Source organism: Poecilia reticulata, linkage group LG12 (genome assembly GCF_000633615.1).
Source record: "Poecilia reticulata strain Guanapo linkage group LG12, Guppy_female_1.0+MT, whole genome shotgun sequence".
NCBI lineage: Eukaryota > Metazoa > Chordata > Actinopteri > Cyprinodontiformes > Poeciliidae > Poecilia > Poecilia reticulata.
Genome location: NC_024342.1, coordinates 23,392,433 through 23,411,264, shown reverse-complemented (window position 1 = coordinate 23,411,264; position 18,832 = coordinate 23,392,433). Strand labels below are relative to the sequence as shown.

The 18,832-nt window shown below is 38.0% G+C and overlaps 1 protein-coding gene across 1 annotated transcript in view; it reads left to right on the top strand.

Annotated features, from left to right (window-relative positions):
• The window catches only part of LOC103474005 (probable flavin-containing monoamine oxidase A), a 77,624-nt gene that overhangs the window by 10,387 nt on the left and 48,405 nt on the right, over positions 1-18,832 (top strand). Inside the window, exons 6-7 of the mRNA XM_008424708.2 lie at positions 1,121-1,210; positions 7,353-7,437. Of these exons, the coding sequence (XP_008422930.1) occupies positions 1,121-1,210; positions 7,353-7,437 (175 nt within the window). The remainder of the gene's footprint in view (positions 1-1,120; positions 1,211-7,352; positions 7,438-18,832) is intronic.

The following is an 18,832-nucleotide window of genomic DNA, read 5'->3' as shown; positions in this document are numbered from 1 at the left end:
GAAAAGTAAAGCTGGTAATGGACTTATTAAATGCAAAATGAGGTATATTTCTGTTCATGCTGATTATTTCTCTCCTGGTTCTCCAGAACATGACTGTTAAAATAATTGCTGACTCTAAATTGCCCTCAGACGGGCTGTCAACTCGTCCCTGTCGAAAATCAGTTGGAAAATTTGCTTCATCAGTAAAACTTATCTTGAAAACAGTTTGTGGTGTGGTTATGATGGATAACGCTTGTGAAGTTGTGATTTTTTTAAATTTTATTTTTATGTCTTGTTTGTACATCTTTCCTGCAGATTGTGTTGAAAAGAATTTTGAATCTAAATCACAAAAGTTTGTTTTGTTTTTTTGTTGGGTTTGAACGAGATTATTATCAGAACTTGAGAAAACCAACTTCAAACGTCCTGATGGAGTTGACATGATGACAGTTCAGCACCTCGATCACTGCAGTTCAGTCAAAACAGACGGATTTATTGTAGAAAATCAAGATTTCCAGCTGCTTCTTTTCACTACTGCTATGTTTTGCATAGTGTAAAGTTTTAGACAGTTTTCTGGAGAAATGGCAAGCTGATCCCTGCAGAGTAAGAACAGGAGGCAGAAAGTAAATACCGGACTCTAAGCTGACATGAACATGCACACAGGCCTGAAACCACGTGATTTAGCAAAGTCCCAAATATAGTGATGTACAACTCTAGAAAAAATTAGATCAGTTTCTGTGATTTAGGTCTGCATAGGAATACGTTTGAGTAAAATGAACTTTGTTCTTTTATTCTATGAACTGCTGACATTTCTCTTTTCAAGCAAAAATTTTGTATTTATTTGCAGAAACCACACCTCAAATGATACAAAGAAAACAAGTTTATATTCATTTAGAAACGGCAATACAAATGTTTTAATTCAGAAATCAATATTTGGTGGAACAAAATAGCATTCATTCCAGTGCTCTCTCAATTTTTTTCCAGAGCTGCACAGCCTTGAAATTCAACAGAAATCTCATGCTTAAACATCTATATCCATACATGAAATGTAAATTGGATCACCGTCCCTTGTTTGGTCCAGGAAAGGCCATTAGCATGCACCAAGTCAAGCCTGACTCATGGTGCCGTATCTGTCTCTCCACAGGGAGGCACCCAACAACTTTCCGAATGTCTGGCGCAGCGGGTTGGCTGGAAGAACGTCCGGCTGGGCTCTGCTGTGACGGCCATATGGCAGGTAGAGTACAGTAACGTCTCACTCGGGGACTGATGAGGCGTGACACTGAGATAACAGCTTCCTCACTGGGGAAACAGGCTGTCTCGTGTGAAGGCACTCTCTGTTCCGCCTGATTTTCCCCTTCATCCACAGCTGAGAGACCCGAGCAATGAGCGCATTAGACCCCATCAACATTACATGTTTCCTGCAGGTCATGCTGGCTCTTAATGCATTTATTTATTTATTTATTTATTTATTTATTTATTTATTTATTTATTTATTTATTTATTTATTTATTCACAGAATCTAAAATGTTAAATATTCAACATGGCATGTTGTACAGAATTTCATGTCCTCCAAAAAGCCCCAGTGGACAGAATGACCCTTTGCAGCATTCGTCTGCAGTTCAGCTTAAATAGGAGAAAGTAAGCACACCCTTTCCCCACGGGGTTTCAGTCAGAAGCTGTTGGATGCATTTGGTTTTTCACAGTTTGCTGGTCTGAAGCTTTTCAATGTGTGTTAACACCATCCTGACATGGTAAGACATTAGCAGTGACCTTAAAGAACAGACCGACTCCCTCTGGGGAGGGCTACAAGGTGATCTCCAAACTATTAAAGTTTTCAGGGGGAAAGCTTTTTTTTACAAGTGGAAAAAATTATTCCACGCTAATTTCCTCCCAGTATTTAGATGAAACCAAGAACTTCATCTTAAATTCTACGGACGTAAAATGTTTAAGTTCATAATAATATGTAACCACCAGACTATGAGCCCTTAAAATCTTTAATTCGACCCCAAACTCCTCTGCAAACCAAAGTATTGTAGTATTCAGTTACTTTAGTAATTGATTATTTTCATGAGTAATTGATTTGAATAAAAATTTGGCACATTCTACAGACTTTTCATTTAATCACTTTGCATTTTTGTGTAATATTAGAAATGCATTATAAGGTGCAAATAGATGAATATTCTCATTAGTTTTTTGAAAAAAACATGTTTTTTGTTAAATTACATTCCTTTAGTGAATTTGAAACAGGCCGAGCTAAAACTAAACCAGCCAAGGACTTTTGGATAAAACATTTTTACAAAGGTCTTTTTATCTTAAAGAAATATGTGTATTTATTTTGTACAAATTTGTTTGATTACTTCTCTGAATATTATTATTTTTTCAGCAACTGGCAATTTTTGAGTTTGTATTTAATTTACTGCTTACTAAATCAGTTGACAATTTTTTCAGTAATCGATTTATCACCATTGATACGATTAATGTTCCATTTTTCTGATGGCTACAAGCAGACAAACGATCTCAATCTCACCAGTTGAGTCCAATTGTTCTGGGATTCTAAGAAAGCTGCAAACCTGAAACACATTTGGTCAGAAAGGTCAAATTTTTCTTTACTTAAGAAGGGACTGCAGCTTGATTTTTCATCCCAGTTAAAAACTGCAAATAAAAAAACTCATACGAACTTCTCTTAAAATCCAAAGTGGTGAAAAAGGTTGTATAAAAACGGGCAATTTATTTTACTCCACTACCAAGTCACCGGCAGTTTGTTGCATTTCTGTTGCCTTTTGAGCTACAAAAGAAAGAACGCGACTGCAACATGAAAGAAAATCCATCTGCTATGCGTCCGCCAGGTCCTCCTCCAGCTGAGGTTGGCCGAAGCTTTTAGTTTGGCGTGCAGCGTGAACTGGGTGAGAGGCAGGACAGAACCTTGACATTTTGCCCCATCTATCAAAGTGCTAATGCTTATTGACGGAGAAACACATTCACGCCGACACTCTCAGCCACGGGCGTTATAGAGTTTCCACTTCACGTCGGCCGAAGCGGCGGCGCGCGGACAAAAGCTCTCCCAGCTGGGGAGGTTGTGTTAACACCCAGGATGGTCCTGTTGAAAGACGCCCAGAACAGCAGCGCGATGCATTTCAAACCGAAGCAGAACACCAATGTCATAATGATATTGGTGTTTCTAAATCAATGTGCTGGAAGCTACAAAATCATCCATCAAAGACTCTTTACCACAGAGATGCTTTATTGACTTAAATGGAAAATATCAGCTGAATTCAACAATGCTCTATTCATCCCAAATGGAAATTAAATGTTGTAACTCGTCTCTTAAGAGTTTTTGTGGATGCTGATGCTGTGGGCAAGGATTTCTGATAGCAGTCAGTCTTGCAGTGAATCTGATGAAGCCTCTGACTGAAGTTTGTTGACAGGCTCGATTTCCAGTCAGCAGATATTTCACATTAAAATGCCCTGGATGACATCATCAGATGCTGGAAAGCTTTGTATCTGCTTATCCTCTTCATTGGCTTTTGCTGTTCCTCATTTAATCTCTGTCTGGCCAGGCAGACACACGCTGGAGTAGGGGATATAAGGACATTATGACCGATGGAAGAACTTTTTCAACTCCTACGTTCAGGTATTATTCCAAGTATCAGAGACTTCAGTAAATCATCTTCACTATATTTTTACTTGCGGCCATATGATTGGCTTTGTTTTAACACAGTTCGTATGAAAGTAGCCAGTAAAAATTCATTCCAACCAGCATCAAAATTTACGTATTTTGCTAAACTTATCACTCAAACATCAGCAAATGTCTCGTCTGATGGCTGGCAGATGATAAGCACTGAATTATAAATACATCTCATGTGTTTACATCCATCACCGCCTTGATTTTTCACAACTGGTTTAAATTGCATGTCTTATTTAATAAAAACAATGCAATTCCGAAATTGCATCGTCCGACAAAAAAAAAAAAGTTTTCCTACGGTTGTTATAGAAACGCGGCGACCCAGGTAGCTCGCTTTCGAGCTTTTCTGAGCACGTCCAACCCTGAGGCAGGACCAGAACACTCTGGAGTGTTTATATCCTTCCTGACCTTCAGACTCGTTGGACTCCTTCATGAAGATGAAGGCAGTTTCACTTTGGAGAAGAATGTCTGTGCTTTTCTCTGATCAAAATTGTCAGTCCCCAGAGTTTCTGGATGCCTGTCTACCTCAGAACTTGTCTTGGCATACAAATGGATTACACAGACCCATCTGTGAGACTTTGGATGGTTAAACCTGAGCCTTTATGTACGGTTTACCATAATCTAACTGTGCAGATCACACTTGAAGTTACAGTAGCAGGAAGTGGAGCATCAGTCAGAATATGTCTGGCGTTAAAGTCGATTTTGGACCTTTTTTTTTTTTTTTTTCTAACAATTTGTTGTGAGATTCCTCTGAGTAAAGGCAAGCTGTTTGTTCTCCACTCGGATGCACAGAGCATCAATAAATATTCTGTTATTGACAGAAATTGAAAAGAGTGGCTGTAACTGTGATTCACAGCCTGTGATTCATTCAGAAAGTGCTGCTAGCTCAGTTTAATCATTTATTTTTCGTTCCCGTGTGGAGAATCAACAAGAAGTGGACCAGCAGGAGTCTTGTGGTACATGCTGTCTACCAGCCTGACTGGGGAGGACGGATGTTAATCTGGTGCATTTGCATTTCATGATGACATGGGTGGCATTCAGTTAGAGCAATTTGCTTTATTATGAACAGCTAATTCAGTCGGTTTCCTGACTACCGTATCTAAAGTAATAATGTCATTTTAATCTCAGGAAATGCATGTCACTAATTTATATAATGTATGGATGATTTTCACTGCTGGAGAGAAACGGGGACCGTATAAAGTCATTCCTGACTTCGTGTGAAAATGTGAGAGTTCTACAGTTGAAAGTCGAACAACATGGCTGATATTTTCATGCCAGTTTGGACTCGACGTGTCCAGAACATGACCGTTTGGTCCAGATTTTCTTCATCGGAGTCGATATCGACGACGTGTGGCAATGTCTTCTTCCTCCTGGTCATCTGACAGTTTCCACTCACACAATGAAGGGAAATATGCACAACTCATGCTGTCCTCTTTGTGCAACTTAGAGCTGCAGCCATATGGAGCTTCATCTAAACACATAATGAGCCAGAATACACAGAGTTTTTTTTTTTAATGTTCTTACTGCTTCTTGTCTGAAACCTCTAGAACATCTGATAAAACTGACGTGCTATTGCTGTACTTGTTTCTTTCTCACTGGCTCTGAGAGCCCAGATAGAGTTCATGGCATCACAAACTGCTTGAAAGTATTTTGACATTTAGAATAAAAAAAATGTCATGGCCTTTCCAAGAAAGCTGGACATGAGTCGTCACTGGGTCTTTCAGCAGCATAGTGACCTAAAACATAAAAATCACCAAAGATGTGACTCACCAGACTCAAATTCAACTTTCCGTTTGAATCCCCAGATCTGCGTTGTGTAGAAAATCTGCACTGAGAGCTAAACAGAAGAGTGAATGTGGAGGGATGTTGCAAAGAGTAATGGTCAGAGTTTCCTCTCTCTCTGAAAGATCAAGCTATTTAAGGCTGCTGTCAATGCTTGGGGAATGAGTTGTACGTTCCCTGAGATTTATTTCATGCATTTGATAGTTCTCCAGTGCCAGCACAAACGTAATGGTTAGCAGAAATACACAGTTTTAATTAAAGAAGTTTACAATTCAGGACCAAATATGCACAGATACAGCAGGCAAAGAAGCATAATTTAAATCAGTACATATATTTCTAATATTTCTGTTGACATGAAAGTCACACCAGATGTCCAGAGTAACTTGAGTTTCCACACGTACAAATAAATCAAAACAAATTAGTCCATAAATCAAGTTGTGTAATGAAGTGAATTGGACAGGGAATATGTAGCGAACATGTACCAAGAAGGCTAAAACAAAACAGCAGAAATCCGTCTGCTGCTATGTGCAAATCAATACCAGCTGGTTCAATATCAAATAATAGCTTTTAAAGGTTCATTAGTTTCGGTTTCTCATTACCAAAGTGTATCACAGAGAGGTACGATTAGTAAAAGTGACGGGACTAAAAAAAAAGAAAGATATTACAGTTATAAAACAAAACGGAAATGGTTACAGCTGCACGAGTGTGATGGGAGCTATAATCTGAAATGAGAAAACAGTAATTTTTACAATAAGCAAACCACTGACACACAATGTCTTACAAAAATAATGTTTAAACAAGTTTTACAACTTATAGGGAGTTTTAGGGCACATCTACACCAGCTTTGTTTAGTCCATTCAAACTGTAGCTTGTGTGTGTAGAAAGTCTGGTTTGTTTCGTTCGCTTCAAATTGAAAACTTACCATTTTCACAATGAAGATGATGAGTAAAGCAGTGAACTGCGCACACTCGGTGCGCAAGACTCCACTGTTGAAGGTTTGCTGTTTAAAGTTTGTCCCAGAGGATTTGGAGAGAAATAGAGGGAGAATATTGTCGGGTCAGGTGGGATTTAAGAACTATATTGATGTCATTGTCACCAGAAAATGATATACCAAAAGTAAAGTTTGTGTATATTAACACCACGATGTGATCTGACTTGCAGCATAGGGTACAGATTAATATAACTGAAGAATCAATGGAGAAATATACCAGGACTTTTTGATGAAAACGGTCCTAAACACACAACAAAGGAAACTCTTAATTGGTTGCAGAGGAAAAAAAGTAACTTGTGTCCCACTGAAAATCTATGAAAAGAACTAAACATCAGAGAAGTTCTGGGGAAAAGACCTCCAGAACTTTTCAGATTTAAAGATGGTTTAAATGTTAAGGGATTTAAGCAATCTTTTAAGATTTAAAAGTGTGGAAAAGTGGGTATAAAACACTTTTAGTGAGATTAAATTCACACTAAAATATGACGAAACTGGCTCATTTCTTTGAATGTGAGCTCTTATTCTCCTGAATGTAGTTAACTAGTTTCTCCATGCAGATCATTTGCCAAAAAATACCACTATAGTTACATTTCTGTAAGTATGTGCAATACCTCTGGTAAAAAGTCATTTTCTCTGCCACTTAATTGGTGAACTAATTAGCTTTCATTTTTCAATTTACTTGTGTTGTTTCCAACATCTGGTGTGAATTTAATTTCAACAGAAGCATTAAAAATAGACATGTACTGAGGAAACGGTTATATTATTTACTATATAAGGTCAACTTGTAACCCCAGCTTGGTTACATCCTGCTTGTACCTTCTGTGATTGATTACAATCTCACAACAAATTACTGTTGCGTGCTTCTCCAGATGGCGTCCGCTACTAAATTCTTCACTAAATGAAAGTTTGTTTCCGTTTACGCAGGACGGCGAGTGGGCCAGGGTCATGACGACCGGCGACACCTTCCTGTGCAGGGCTGTGATCGTCACTTGCCCCCCTCATTTGGCAGGTCAGTGTGCGTCTCCCACGTTTCCCTCGACTCGCTAATTCAAATCCTCACTCATGCAGAAGGCAAAATATCCCACTCTCTCATCAGGTCTGTTAAATGTGGCTGACCGCGCAGCCATGCGTTCATATCAACAAATTTTCTCAAATCTTTTTTTCTGGCTCCGGGGTGCTGGAGTCACTTTGGCTTAAGTGCATTCAGACCGAGGTCAGGTTCCGGGCTCAGGATTTGCTTTAATTTGGTTTTTGGAACCGGTGCCAGAGTTGAGGTCTAAACTTTTAACTGGAGGGGCAAGGTGACATTTGCTATGCTTGGATGTGGGAAGCTGAGAGTGGTAAACACGTCACTGCCTGCTTCCCTGCAATCAAGTTACCAAGTGGAGAAACATTTGGAAACCTGCAGGGGTGTCGCATTTGGCGTGAACCGTGAAGTTTGGACTTACCCACTTGAAATAACGTGTAGAAATCATTCCAAGTTGAAAATTAAATTCCAACATTTTTAACCCAATGTATTTTCCCATGCAGGTACCTCCTAATACAGAATATTGACGAGAAGTTTTATTAATTTTAGATTTTCATTTGTGCAACTTTTGAGATGGTTTGGTTTCTGTGAAATTTGAAAATCAGTTTCCATTAAATTAAGGTATTATTGAAGAGTTTAGTCTAGTAGAGAGTTACTGATAGCCTCCATAAAAAAGGTCAATAAGGAAAAGTTGAGTGAAAGGAAAAAGTGTGGTAGAAGAAGATGCACTTATCAAGACCAAAGTCAAATTTTAGTTCACACATCCAAAAGAGAAACTATTCAATATGGTAGAAATGAGATGAGACGTAATATTGAGATGAAATAAAGGCTGAATTTCGTCGTCCTCCATAGGCTGAGCACCATGATGCTTCGCTGCATTGATGCAGTAATTCATGCAGAAGGAGCCACAATCCAGTATTTAGTGCAGTTACTGTACAGTACATGGGCTTACATTAGAGAAGGCACAGAAGCCTTTATAAAAAATATTCCCTATTGTTGCGCCAATTATCTGAAGTATTGAATTTATACTTTCATTACATGTAAGCCTCGATCACCAAATTAACATGACTGCCTTAAATTTGTCACTCTGTGTATTGAATTAGTTTAGAAATGATTAAATGTAACTTTCTGAGATTATTCTGATTTAAGATGAACTGTCAAATGTCTTTATTATCAATTTTACAAATTATCTGCCTTAAAAACAGTGGAAAGGTTGATTCAAGACTTATTCTTTATTGGCTCATTATTTTTTAAAAAGCTTGTCTACATTTATATATATAATATTTACCTTTGTTGCAGCAGCCTTTATTCCGTTTATTTAAGCCACTTTAGTTTCGATTTAGTGTATTTAAATAAGGTAATCTCAGGAAAGAAACATTTCACTTGTAGCCAATCATGAAATACAAACACTCCATATTAAACTATGTAAATATTCACATTTGTTCAGATGTTTTCTGTCTAAGGAAACCCAGCAGATTGCATCAACTTATTCTGAGCATGCATGTTTCAATACATGAAAGGAAAATTCCCCTTTAACAAGAAAACAGAATCATTATCCTGCAGTACTTTCTGTAAAAACATAAAGGCAGGAGTAGCCTGCTTCATCTCAGAGAAAGATAAAGTGAAATTTTGCATTTAAACCTCTAATCAGCCTTGGAACAAAATTAAATTGATTTATTATAAACTACATGCTTCATATTTTACTTTCAACTTGTGCCAAATAATTTGTCTTAATAGTTCCTGCTTGTTTCCTCCTTCCTGTGATACTGAAGATGCATCAAGAAAAATGACTGTTCAGAAAAGCACCTGGAGGAGTAAGAATGCTTTTGAAAGGATGCAGAGACGATTCTTTATGCTGTTTTTATCTCATCCGTCATTGTTTTTCAGTTAAACATAAGCAAAATGTCAGCCTGGTTGTTATTGGTAACAACCAGGCAAAATTATCTTCAGCAAAATGATGTAGAGAAAAATCATCCGACACCTTCTAAGGGTGCAATTACCGGCAAACATAAAATTACAAAAATCAGGTGGATCATTGGATTGGAATCCTAATGTTGGCTGTTGTACAGAATAAAAGCTTTATTATGGAAAGTCTAAATAAATGTCTGATTACTGTTCATGGATGGTTTCTGGTTCGTAGCTAAAAGTTTTACCTCTTGGTGTCTGTCTGTTTTTACTTCTTGAACTATATTAGTGGGCTAATTACTGATTACTGACCATTTCCAATGTAATTTAAATAGCAGCTGAATTATCAATATAGTTATTGTGAAAATATATAAATTGAGATGCCTAAAATATACAAATCTCACTCATTCCTATTAACACTTTGCACTTGGCGTCACATTCTTCGAAACTCCACCTGCTGTGATGGACGTCAAAACAACGTATGCGCTCCTGTAAAGACTGCCAAAAACATGCATGTGGTAACCTAGTGTCGCTTTTATTTAGTTGATTTCACTTTAAAAACGGTCATAGGGTGTTGCGTGGTCATCTGGATCAAAGGTGAAAACCGAACTTGTCATTTTATTTTCCAACTTTTAACGAGGAGGAAACATACGGCGGTGATGGATAGCAGCTCTCAGCCCTCTGTGGAATCGCGGATTTGGAGCGAACCTTTTTTTTGTTTTTTACAAGTTAAGAAGATTAATGTTCATATACTTCATAAGTAAGTATTATTAGAAAGATACTAAATATCGCATTATGGAAATGGTGCGTCTAACCATTAGTAACCATGGAGACGATGCCGCACCGTCATGTAGCCTAGCATGTATGGGGAAAKAAACTGGTTAGCATCTCGTCTTTTGTACGTTTTTAATGCTGCTCCCCTGAAAAGGGAAACTCTTTATGATATATTGATATAAATCATGTGGTGTGAATTCAGGCCAAGTCGGTAATTTGATCAACACGTCAGGAGGGAGGAGATGGGGCTCGGTTTCTAAGCTAGCTGTTTCAAACTTCTGTAAATGCCGCCGTCTATGAGCCCCAACCAGGCGTGTTACCTTCACAGACAAATTAGCTCGACTCGAACAAGTAGAAACCATGAATAAACCGGCAAAAACAACTTTGGAAACAGTTTCAGTTGCTCTGTTCAACACTCCCATCCCATCATGGCGCCTCCAATGATTTAGTGGCAAAGGGTTGGTGAGGAATGTGAGAATTTGACTCCTTGATGCAGAAAAGATTTGATATTTGAACCTGAATCATTTTGATACATAAACAGGACTAAGTAGCCTTATGAATTACTGCATGCGATGGTCGCTATGTTCTGATCTATTCCCTTCAAAAGGAGCAAAGGATCATTTTAGTGAAAGGTGAAAAATGGAAACCTATTGTAGTGATACCTGCATTTTTTACTATACTAGAGTGGACGGAGTGGTTTGGTGCTGCAAATGTCTTTACCCAAGACAAAATTTGTGAAGTGCATGAATAATTCATCAGATAAATGTAAAATGAAATCCAGTATTATGTGCTTTTGAGACGGTGATGCTTTTGTGTTTCATAGCAGTGAACATTTGAACATTGTTTTCATCAGACCCACTCTATTGTGTATATATGTATTCTAATATGAAGTCAGAAACACACAATAAAACTCCATAATAGTGTCATAAAATTGTCACCACAGGATATCTCTTTTATACAGAGAAATGTTTCCACAGTCCAAACATCCTAATGTTGTCAGTTCAGTCAATTCCATGCATAAATACAGAAGCTAAAGTCAGAATATATTTCTTTACAGACAGCAGCAGGTTACTGATGGCGCTTGTACCTGAATATGATGGTATAGTTCAAGGGTAGTTTAGAAAAAATGTAACGCTAACTAAAAATTAAAATCCTTTCACAGCAGGTAAGAGACGCATCATCCTTCTGTTGATGGCAGGTTTTCAGCTATTAGCTCTTTGGGAATCACTTCGTTCAAGCCACATCATTTCATGCCTTATGTTGAATTATTATTAAGTTTAACTAAAGAAAATAGGAGCAGATACACAAAGATGCACAAATCAGCTCTTTGCCAAGTTGTCACATAAAAAATTATCATAATCTGTATTTTTGAACTTTGTTTTTATACCTAATTGGTTCACAAGTAATTCTTAGGCAACATAACTAAAAAACTTTGTGTTGGATCTGAAATCAATCATACAGTAGCACACAAAAACAAAGAACAGATCATATTTTTGTTAAAGAAAACTGCCTGCTATAGAGTTCATTGTGAGGCTATGATAGTAGATTTGTTTGGTTAAAACACCTCCACTCATAATCTGATGATGTAAACAAAACCTGATGAGGTAAAAAATTGCAAAATATTTTATTCCAAGTTGAGCTGCATGGTGGAGCAAATAAAATGAGCTTCTTGAAGAGATGAGCTCAGTTTGCTTGCTACTGATTGGCTGTACCCCCAAAGGTGGAGATAAGGAAGACTACAGATGGTCAAGACAGTTTTCACTGTCCATATTAAAATAGACAGTTGTATGTGGTTTTAAGAGACATTAGTCATTTAGACCAACAAGTTTTATTCTGTTCGCAGTCCGGCGGGGTTGCACTGACCCTGCATGCGCCACAGTTGTGAGCGACCAACGACATATATGTCGGTGTATAAATGTGTGAACGTTTATGATTGCGACTAGGTGAATGTGAGTCTAGTGTAAAGCCTTTGAGTGGTCAAAATGTTTGGAAAAGCTCTATAACTTCAGTCCATTTATCATTTTACAAGTTTATTTTTTGTATAGTTTTGGAAACCAAGAAAAAAACTGACTAAACAAGCCACATCTTCTTTTCTGTCCGACCGTGACATTTGCTGCGCTCCTTTTGAGCGTCGTGCTAAGACCACAGAGGGTAAGAAGTAACGATTTCCAGTTTTGTTTGCTCTTCACCTCCTTCTTTTCAATCTCTCACCATGCTCTCCAAAATTCCTAAGTAGCTCTAGAGGAGCTTGAAATTTGGTTGAAGTAATTTTGAAGTCTGAAGAACTGCAGTGAGAAATAAAACATTTCCACTTCCTGATTTGATTTCATAACTAAAAGTTGCATCAGCACCATCTGTTCATTCACCCAATTCTTTTCCAGTTCTTTCATAAAACATGCCCTGAACCCTGATTCTCGCTCAGATCCCAATTGGGAGAGACCAAGACACGAGAATAGCACTTAGACCGAGCAAGAGAAGATGCACAAATTGAAAAATGAGATGAGGGGAAGCGGGGAGTGGAGCTGATGCAGGTTGAAGTTGAAATGGGAGTCAAAGCTGGCCTGCCAGGAGCCGAAGCTCGAGCCTAGCTGTGACTGTGCCTGTTTGTACTAAGCTGGCTGCAGATCTGTCACTCAGAGCCTCATACTCAGAGCAATGGAACATGGCCAGGATTCCTAATGAGACAGGTCTGAGAGCGGCGTTGAATTATGCAGCATGGATTGCTTTAGCTCTTATGCCACTGTTCAACGCTTGGGCCTTAAATCAGCATGGTGAAGTTGACGAGGATCCTCGAAATAAAAAGAAGTCAGCTCAGTGATTGAGACCTCACCGTGGTGAGGAACCACGCGGTGCATTAAGGAGCTGGAAGCAGCGTGTGCCGTGTTTCATTTTAATGTGCTACACAGGGAGGAAACAGGACAGATGTAATTGATGGTGAGTTTGTTTGTGGAAGTCAATCGTTGGACAGTAAAGATCTAGAGCAGAGAGGCTCAACATGGATGTGTTGTGTACAGATCTCGTGTTCAGACACATCCAAATCAATTCTCGTATATCTAACAAATTAAAGAGCATCTGAAGAAACAAGCAAGATGATTTTAGGTCCAGGGTTGGTCTGGCACACTCCCGATAAGTTATGCCTGTCCTGTTCTTGGCTTCTGGATTTATCTCCCCAATCATCCATCATCCATCCATCCATTATTTATGATGACTACTGCCATTTTTCTATCCTGTTTGTTGCCACTGTCCTCACTCACCTCAATGATTTATGAACTTGTTTGGTCTCAGTGCATTTTTGAGATTAGTATGCATGGAAAAGCTGTTAGTTTACCACGTTTGCTCATTCTGCCACTTCACAGACTAAAATCCCAGTGCAGCCTTTCACAGCAGCCACTTTGAGTATAATGCAATTAGGCATGCTAATTTAGCAGCTCGCTTCGACGTGTTTTCCTGTTCCTTTTTTTTGGGGGGGAGTTGGAAGTGCTGCGTAGCGCAGTCTGTCGGGCCGTGTCACACTTATCCGAGTGTGCGTGTATTTTTCATCCAGCGGAGTAACGCCTAAGTTCTTGGCGACTCTTTCAAAAGTATCCGTACCTTGACTTTGACCCAACTCGACAATCAGCCAAGAAACATCTATTTAACATCCATTTTCTCATGCTGTGTAAATAAAGCAGGCCTGGCCAGTGGTGTGGAAGCGATTGCATCTGCCACTCACTCCTTAGTCCAGAGCCTTGCTTACGTTAGTGGAAAACAGGTAAGCATTTGAACCGATTTGCCAGCTGACTCGGTGTGAGACAGATTTCTGGGTCAGCGCTGTGGATGATTTCTGTGCTGTGGATGAAACTAATGGAGCCTAATTCAGGGATTAGACATGAAGTGGGAGCTCCAGCGATTGTGGAGATAATTAACACGGTGTGATTCTTATCTCATCCAGTTTCAACTCGGTGGAAATAATTGTAACTTTCTCAGTGCTCTTTGCGTCTCTCCTCATGAGCAACTTGGTGAGTGCTGAGAGGGAGATAAACAAAGCTTCCCTGACGAACAAAGACTGCCAAATGATGAAATTATTTTTAAACTGAGTATATTTCAGTTGGTGAACAAGTTAGTTAACTTTCTCCATCTGAACAGAAACAAAACTGAAGTTGTCTTTGGATCCAAAGATGAACTATATAGAGTCAACACACAGCTTCAGTTATTACAGTTGGAAACTAGCGATCAGGCCTGAAACCTGGGAGTGGTGATGAACACTGACCTGAACCTTATTAGCCACGTAAAGACGGTTACAAAATCAGCCTTCTATCATTTGAACATTTCCAGGCTTAAAGGACTAATGTACCAGCAAGATCTAGAGAAACTCATCCATATGTTTATCTTTAGTCACACAACACTGCTGCTGGTGTTCTGACTAAAACCAGGAAGATGGAGCACATCACCCCAGTTTTAAAGTCCCTGCACTGGCTCCCTGTAGTTCAGAGAATTGACTTTAAAATACTTTTGCTAGTTTATAAATCACTGAATGGCTTAGCACCACAATACATTAAAGTTTTGTTGCATCAACCTTCCAGGCCTCTCTTGTCTTCTGGTTTGGCTCTGCATTACCAGAACCAGAGCCAAATGGAGAATCAGCGTTCAGCTTCTATGCACCACAAATCTGGAACAAACTTCCAGAAACCTGCAAAACAACCGGAACACAGTTCCTTTAAATCACGGCTTTAAACCCAGCTTTTCAGAGTTGCCTTTGATTAATAACTGGAACATTGATTAACATATTTGAGTATTTGCTTGATGATTTGACAAAATGTAAAGTTTTATTGCTTGTTTCGTAATTGATGAGTGAATGATCACTTTGAATTGCCTTGTTCCTGAAGGAAACTTGATGTGTATTAAGAGGCAGTTCACTGTAAAGGTTTTCTTTCACATTACAACCACAAACTTCTGGATGTTATATTGGGAATTTAACACAAATTACTGTACAGTTATGCAGTAACTTTAGAGTATTGATGAACTGAAGAGTTCTCCTTGAGATCTTCAAGTTGTTTTATAACCCAACCCTGCTTTAAACCTTCTCCCCGACTCGTCTATTTTCCTCTGTCTTTGATGCAGTTTGTTAATCACCTTAATGGACCAATTTAGGAGCTTAATACAAGTGTAAACTGCATTTTTCAGTTTATAACCATACATCTTTCTCTTACATTTCCAACTTATGCATGTATTTGTGTTGGTTTATCACATAAAACCCATTAAAATACATTAAAGTTTGTGGTTTTAGTGTGATTTTCAACGTAAAAAGTTAAGGGGGAATACTTTACCACAAGACATACAGCGCCTTGCAAGTATGTTAATGATAGTATATGCACAGAAAAATGTTGGAGCCGGTCTCTTTCAGCTGCACAGCTTTCCATTTTCATAAGTGTCAGAGGTCTGAGTAGGTAATTCACTAAAGGGTCTGTGGTGGAACCTGCTTTTAGATGTAAACCCATCTTTAACATTTAGATTAAGTGGTTGATGAAGAATGCTCCCAGTTTCTGATGGCCTTACAGTTTATTGCTGTAATTTTTCTTCTTGTTTTAATGGTATCCATTTGTCATTATTGCCTTGTTCTTTAAAGTTGGCCGTGTGTATGGATACCTTCCCAGAATTGTGAGGTAAGGTACTCCGTATCTCTATGATTAAAAAAAACGATTCATTGCTGCTCTTTCCTGATCCACATTAAATTGCCTCAGCCACACACTAAAACAAAAATGTTGTGCATATTTTTCATTTTCCCCTTAAGTTTGTCAGGCTGCATTATTCTCTCTCGTCTGTTGCTTTTTGAGCATACAGAAAATGATCTAATTTCATAGCATGTGCAGTAGTAAACCTCAGCTTTTTTGTTTCTCATCATGCATTTCCATTTGCAAGCTTAATCTTTGAATCATCATCTCTTTGATAAAATGCATGGATTTGAGTGACTTTTCATGTTTCACTGTCGGACCTTGAAAGGGCTTTTCGCAGTGCTTGAAAGTTCCGCTTAAGAGAGCGTTGGAAAATGTTGAAACCTTCTCCTGGACTCTTACTGCGATTTGACTCGGATCTCTGTGACAGAGGAAATTGAGAAAGGAAGGTCAGCGGGTTTCCAGTGGTGTATTTGTCAAAATGACCTGAGACAGGATGAAATGCAACGGTGCTTTAAAATGAGAACGTGAGATTAAGACAACTTGGGGAAGAAGCGTTTAGAGACCAGAACTTGTGTTGACACTTGGTCTTTAATATGCCATGAAAAGATATGCTGTAAGAATTTCAGAAAATTGCATGAAGTAGGTTGATTTTACTCTTAAAATGTTGGAATACTTTCCTTAATGACCCAATACTTCACATATCCAATCATTTTTAAAGCATCTTTCAAGTTCTAGCGTTTATATTTGTTTCTGAATATCAACACAGAATGAGCGCATCTCCTTCTGACGCATTCATTATGTGACTATAAAGTCATCTCAGAAATGTCAGGTTAAAAGCCATGTCAAAGCTATGATTCAAACTCATTTTTATTTTGGCTAAATTAAGATCATTAATGTTCTTAAAAGTGCCAAAAAGCATTGATAAAACCTTTTATGAAACTGTTAAAGTATCAATGAGTTCTTAAAATTAAATATTATTGAACATCTTTTCAGTCCCTCCAGGATTTTGTGATACTTTTTGTGATTTTTGCAATGAAAATCAAAGCGTTTGAGGTACTAATTTGGAAATATTTGCAATATTTGCTCTTATTTATGACATTACATGTGACTTTTTATTACTAAGTGTATAGATTATAGATTATAATCTGACATCAAGCAAAGCTGCAGTTGTTTAGTACAAGTTGGAAAGTTTTTTCACAATTTTTGAGATAAATCTGCAATAAACTCCCAATTATGTATTGGCACAAAAAAGTGTGGGGATTTGTTGATTTTAGGTGAATTTCCATAATGATTATCAAGAAAGTGGAGGGACTGATTGATATAATTTGGCAGTAAACAGATAAAAACTGATTGATAACATAATATTTAAGCCACTCTGTGTTTAGTCTAGAATTTAAAAGGCCACATAAGAAACTGTGGCGGGCCGGATTTGGCCCACGGGCCTTTAGCTTGACACATGTGATGTAGGAGAAACAGAAAAGAGAAGAAAAAATAATTTATTAATTATGAAGTTATGTATTGAGTCTATTTAAAATATCTTGTGTCTAAATCGCAAACTTTAAAGACCATGGGAATCATGTGAGGACAAAAACTAATCAAAAGAGAAGAGGAAAGAGGGAAAAAATAACCAAAGGTTTGACCAGAGTCATAGTTTAAAAGACAGTTATTCCTGATATTGACTCTAAACTTGAATTTGAGGAATGTTACAAAAAATGTTCCTGTCAAGTTTTCTGACATTTAGCAAATAGAAATAATTTTGGTAATTGTAGCTAAGCTATAAGAAGAAAAGCTTGCTCTGATTTAACTTGAGATAGGGGAAAGAAATGTCTTTTTTATTTAATTCATAAAAATACATAAAAAAAATGTTTGGCTCTCATCAAATGTCACACATTCCTTGTCAATGGTCTTAATTTTTCACCTGAAATGTCCTCCTTCTCTGAACTCATCTATCTCTGCTGGTTGAATAACGCTGCACTCAGTTTGCAAGAAACAACTTTGAGTTGTCATCTTGTGAGCACTTAAAAAGACTTTGACCCCAGAAATGAAAACATAAATATTGTGGGTTTCTTCACTTTGTGAGACAATAGTTTGAGCTGCTGCTCCTTTAATGGATCCGTTAGCTGCTGTATAAAGAAGGTCCACTCATTTATGTTTGAGATTTTTTTTTTGAAAAGTCGATCTTGTCGTTGACAGACTGAGCCCTTCCTTGTTGTATCCCCGGTAGAGAAGCATGGGAGAATGATCAATAAGGTCCTCAAAAGGTGCCAAAAGCAATGCACATTCAAAAGGCCAAGAGAAGAAATTGATGGGTGTCTGAAAAAGTTGAGAGCAGTGATCCAATTTTCACTTCAGTGGAAAAACTGCCTTTTAGAGGTTTTTAGGCTTTCTTTTCATTTTTACACCATTTAGTTTGTGAGTTTGAGTGGTATCTTCAATGCCACATGGTTTTCATTACGACTAAAACAAGATTACATGCACACGATCTTGGTGTTTATGTGAAACATCAAGATAAACTTTTATTGGTCTTCTTAGAGATAAATGGAGTAAATCGTCCAAATCTCTGCTGTTACTATAAAACTATTTAAAATGTATTTAGTGGAACTGAAGTTAAATATCTTATCTGTGTGCCATCTGTAAGTGCAACAGTGTTGACTGTTATGTATTTTTCCCCCAATTAACAATTACGCACCACTTTCTGTTGAATTATTACATAAAATCCAAATGATATTCATCCCAATTTGTACTTGGATACTTAGCCAAGATATTGTATCCGATTCAAATGAAGTACAAGGTAATTCTCCGTCAGCTGGAAACAAATGGGCGCCAGCATGAGGCTCCTACTGACGAGCTTTAAGTTATGCATGTGATGGTGTCCTTCAATCGGATATGTGTCCATGTCAAATTAGTTTGCTGCCACTTATCGTTTCCCAGTTATTCAACTCTACTGCCGGTGGCTCATAAATTTAGCTCAGCATTGTTTTGAGGTTAGTGGCAGGTCTTGACAGTTGAAAAATGATGCATCACCTCTTTCCTGTGGTTCATTT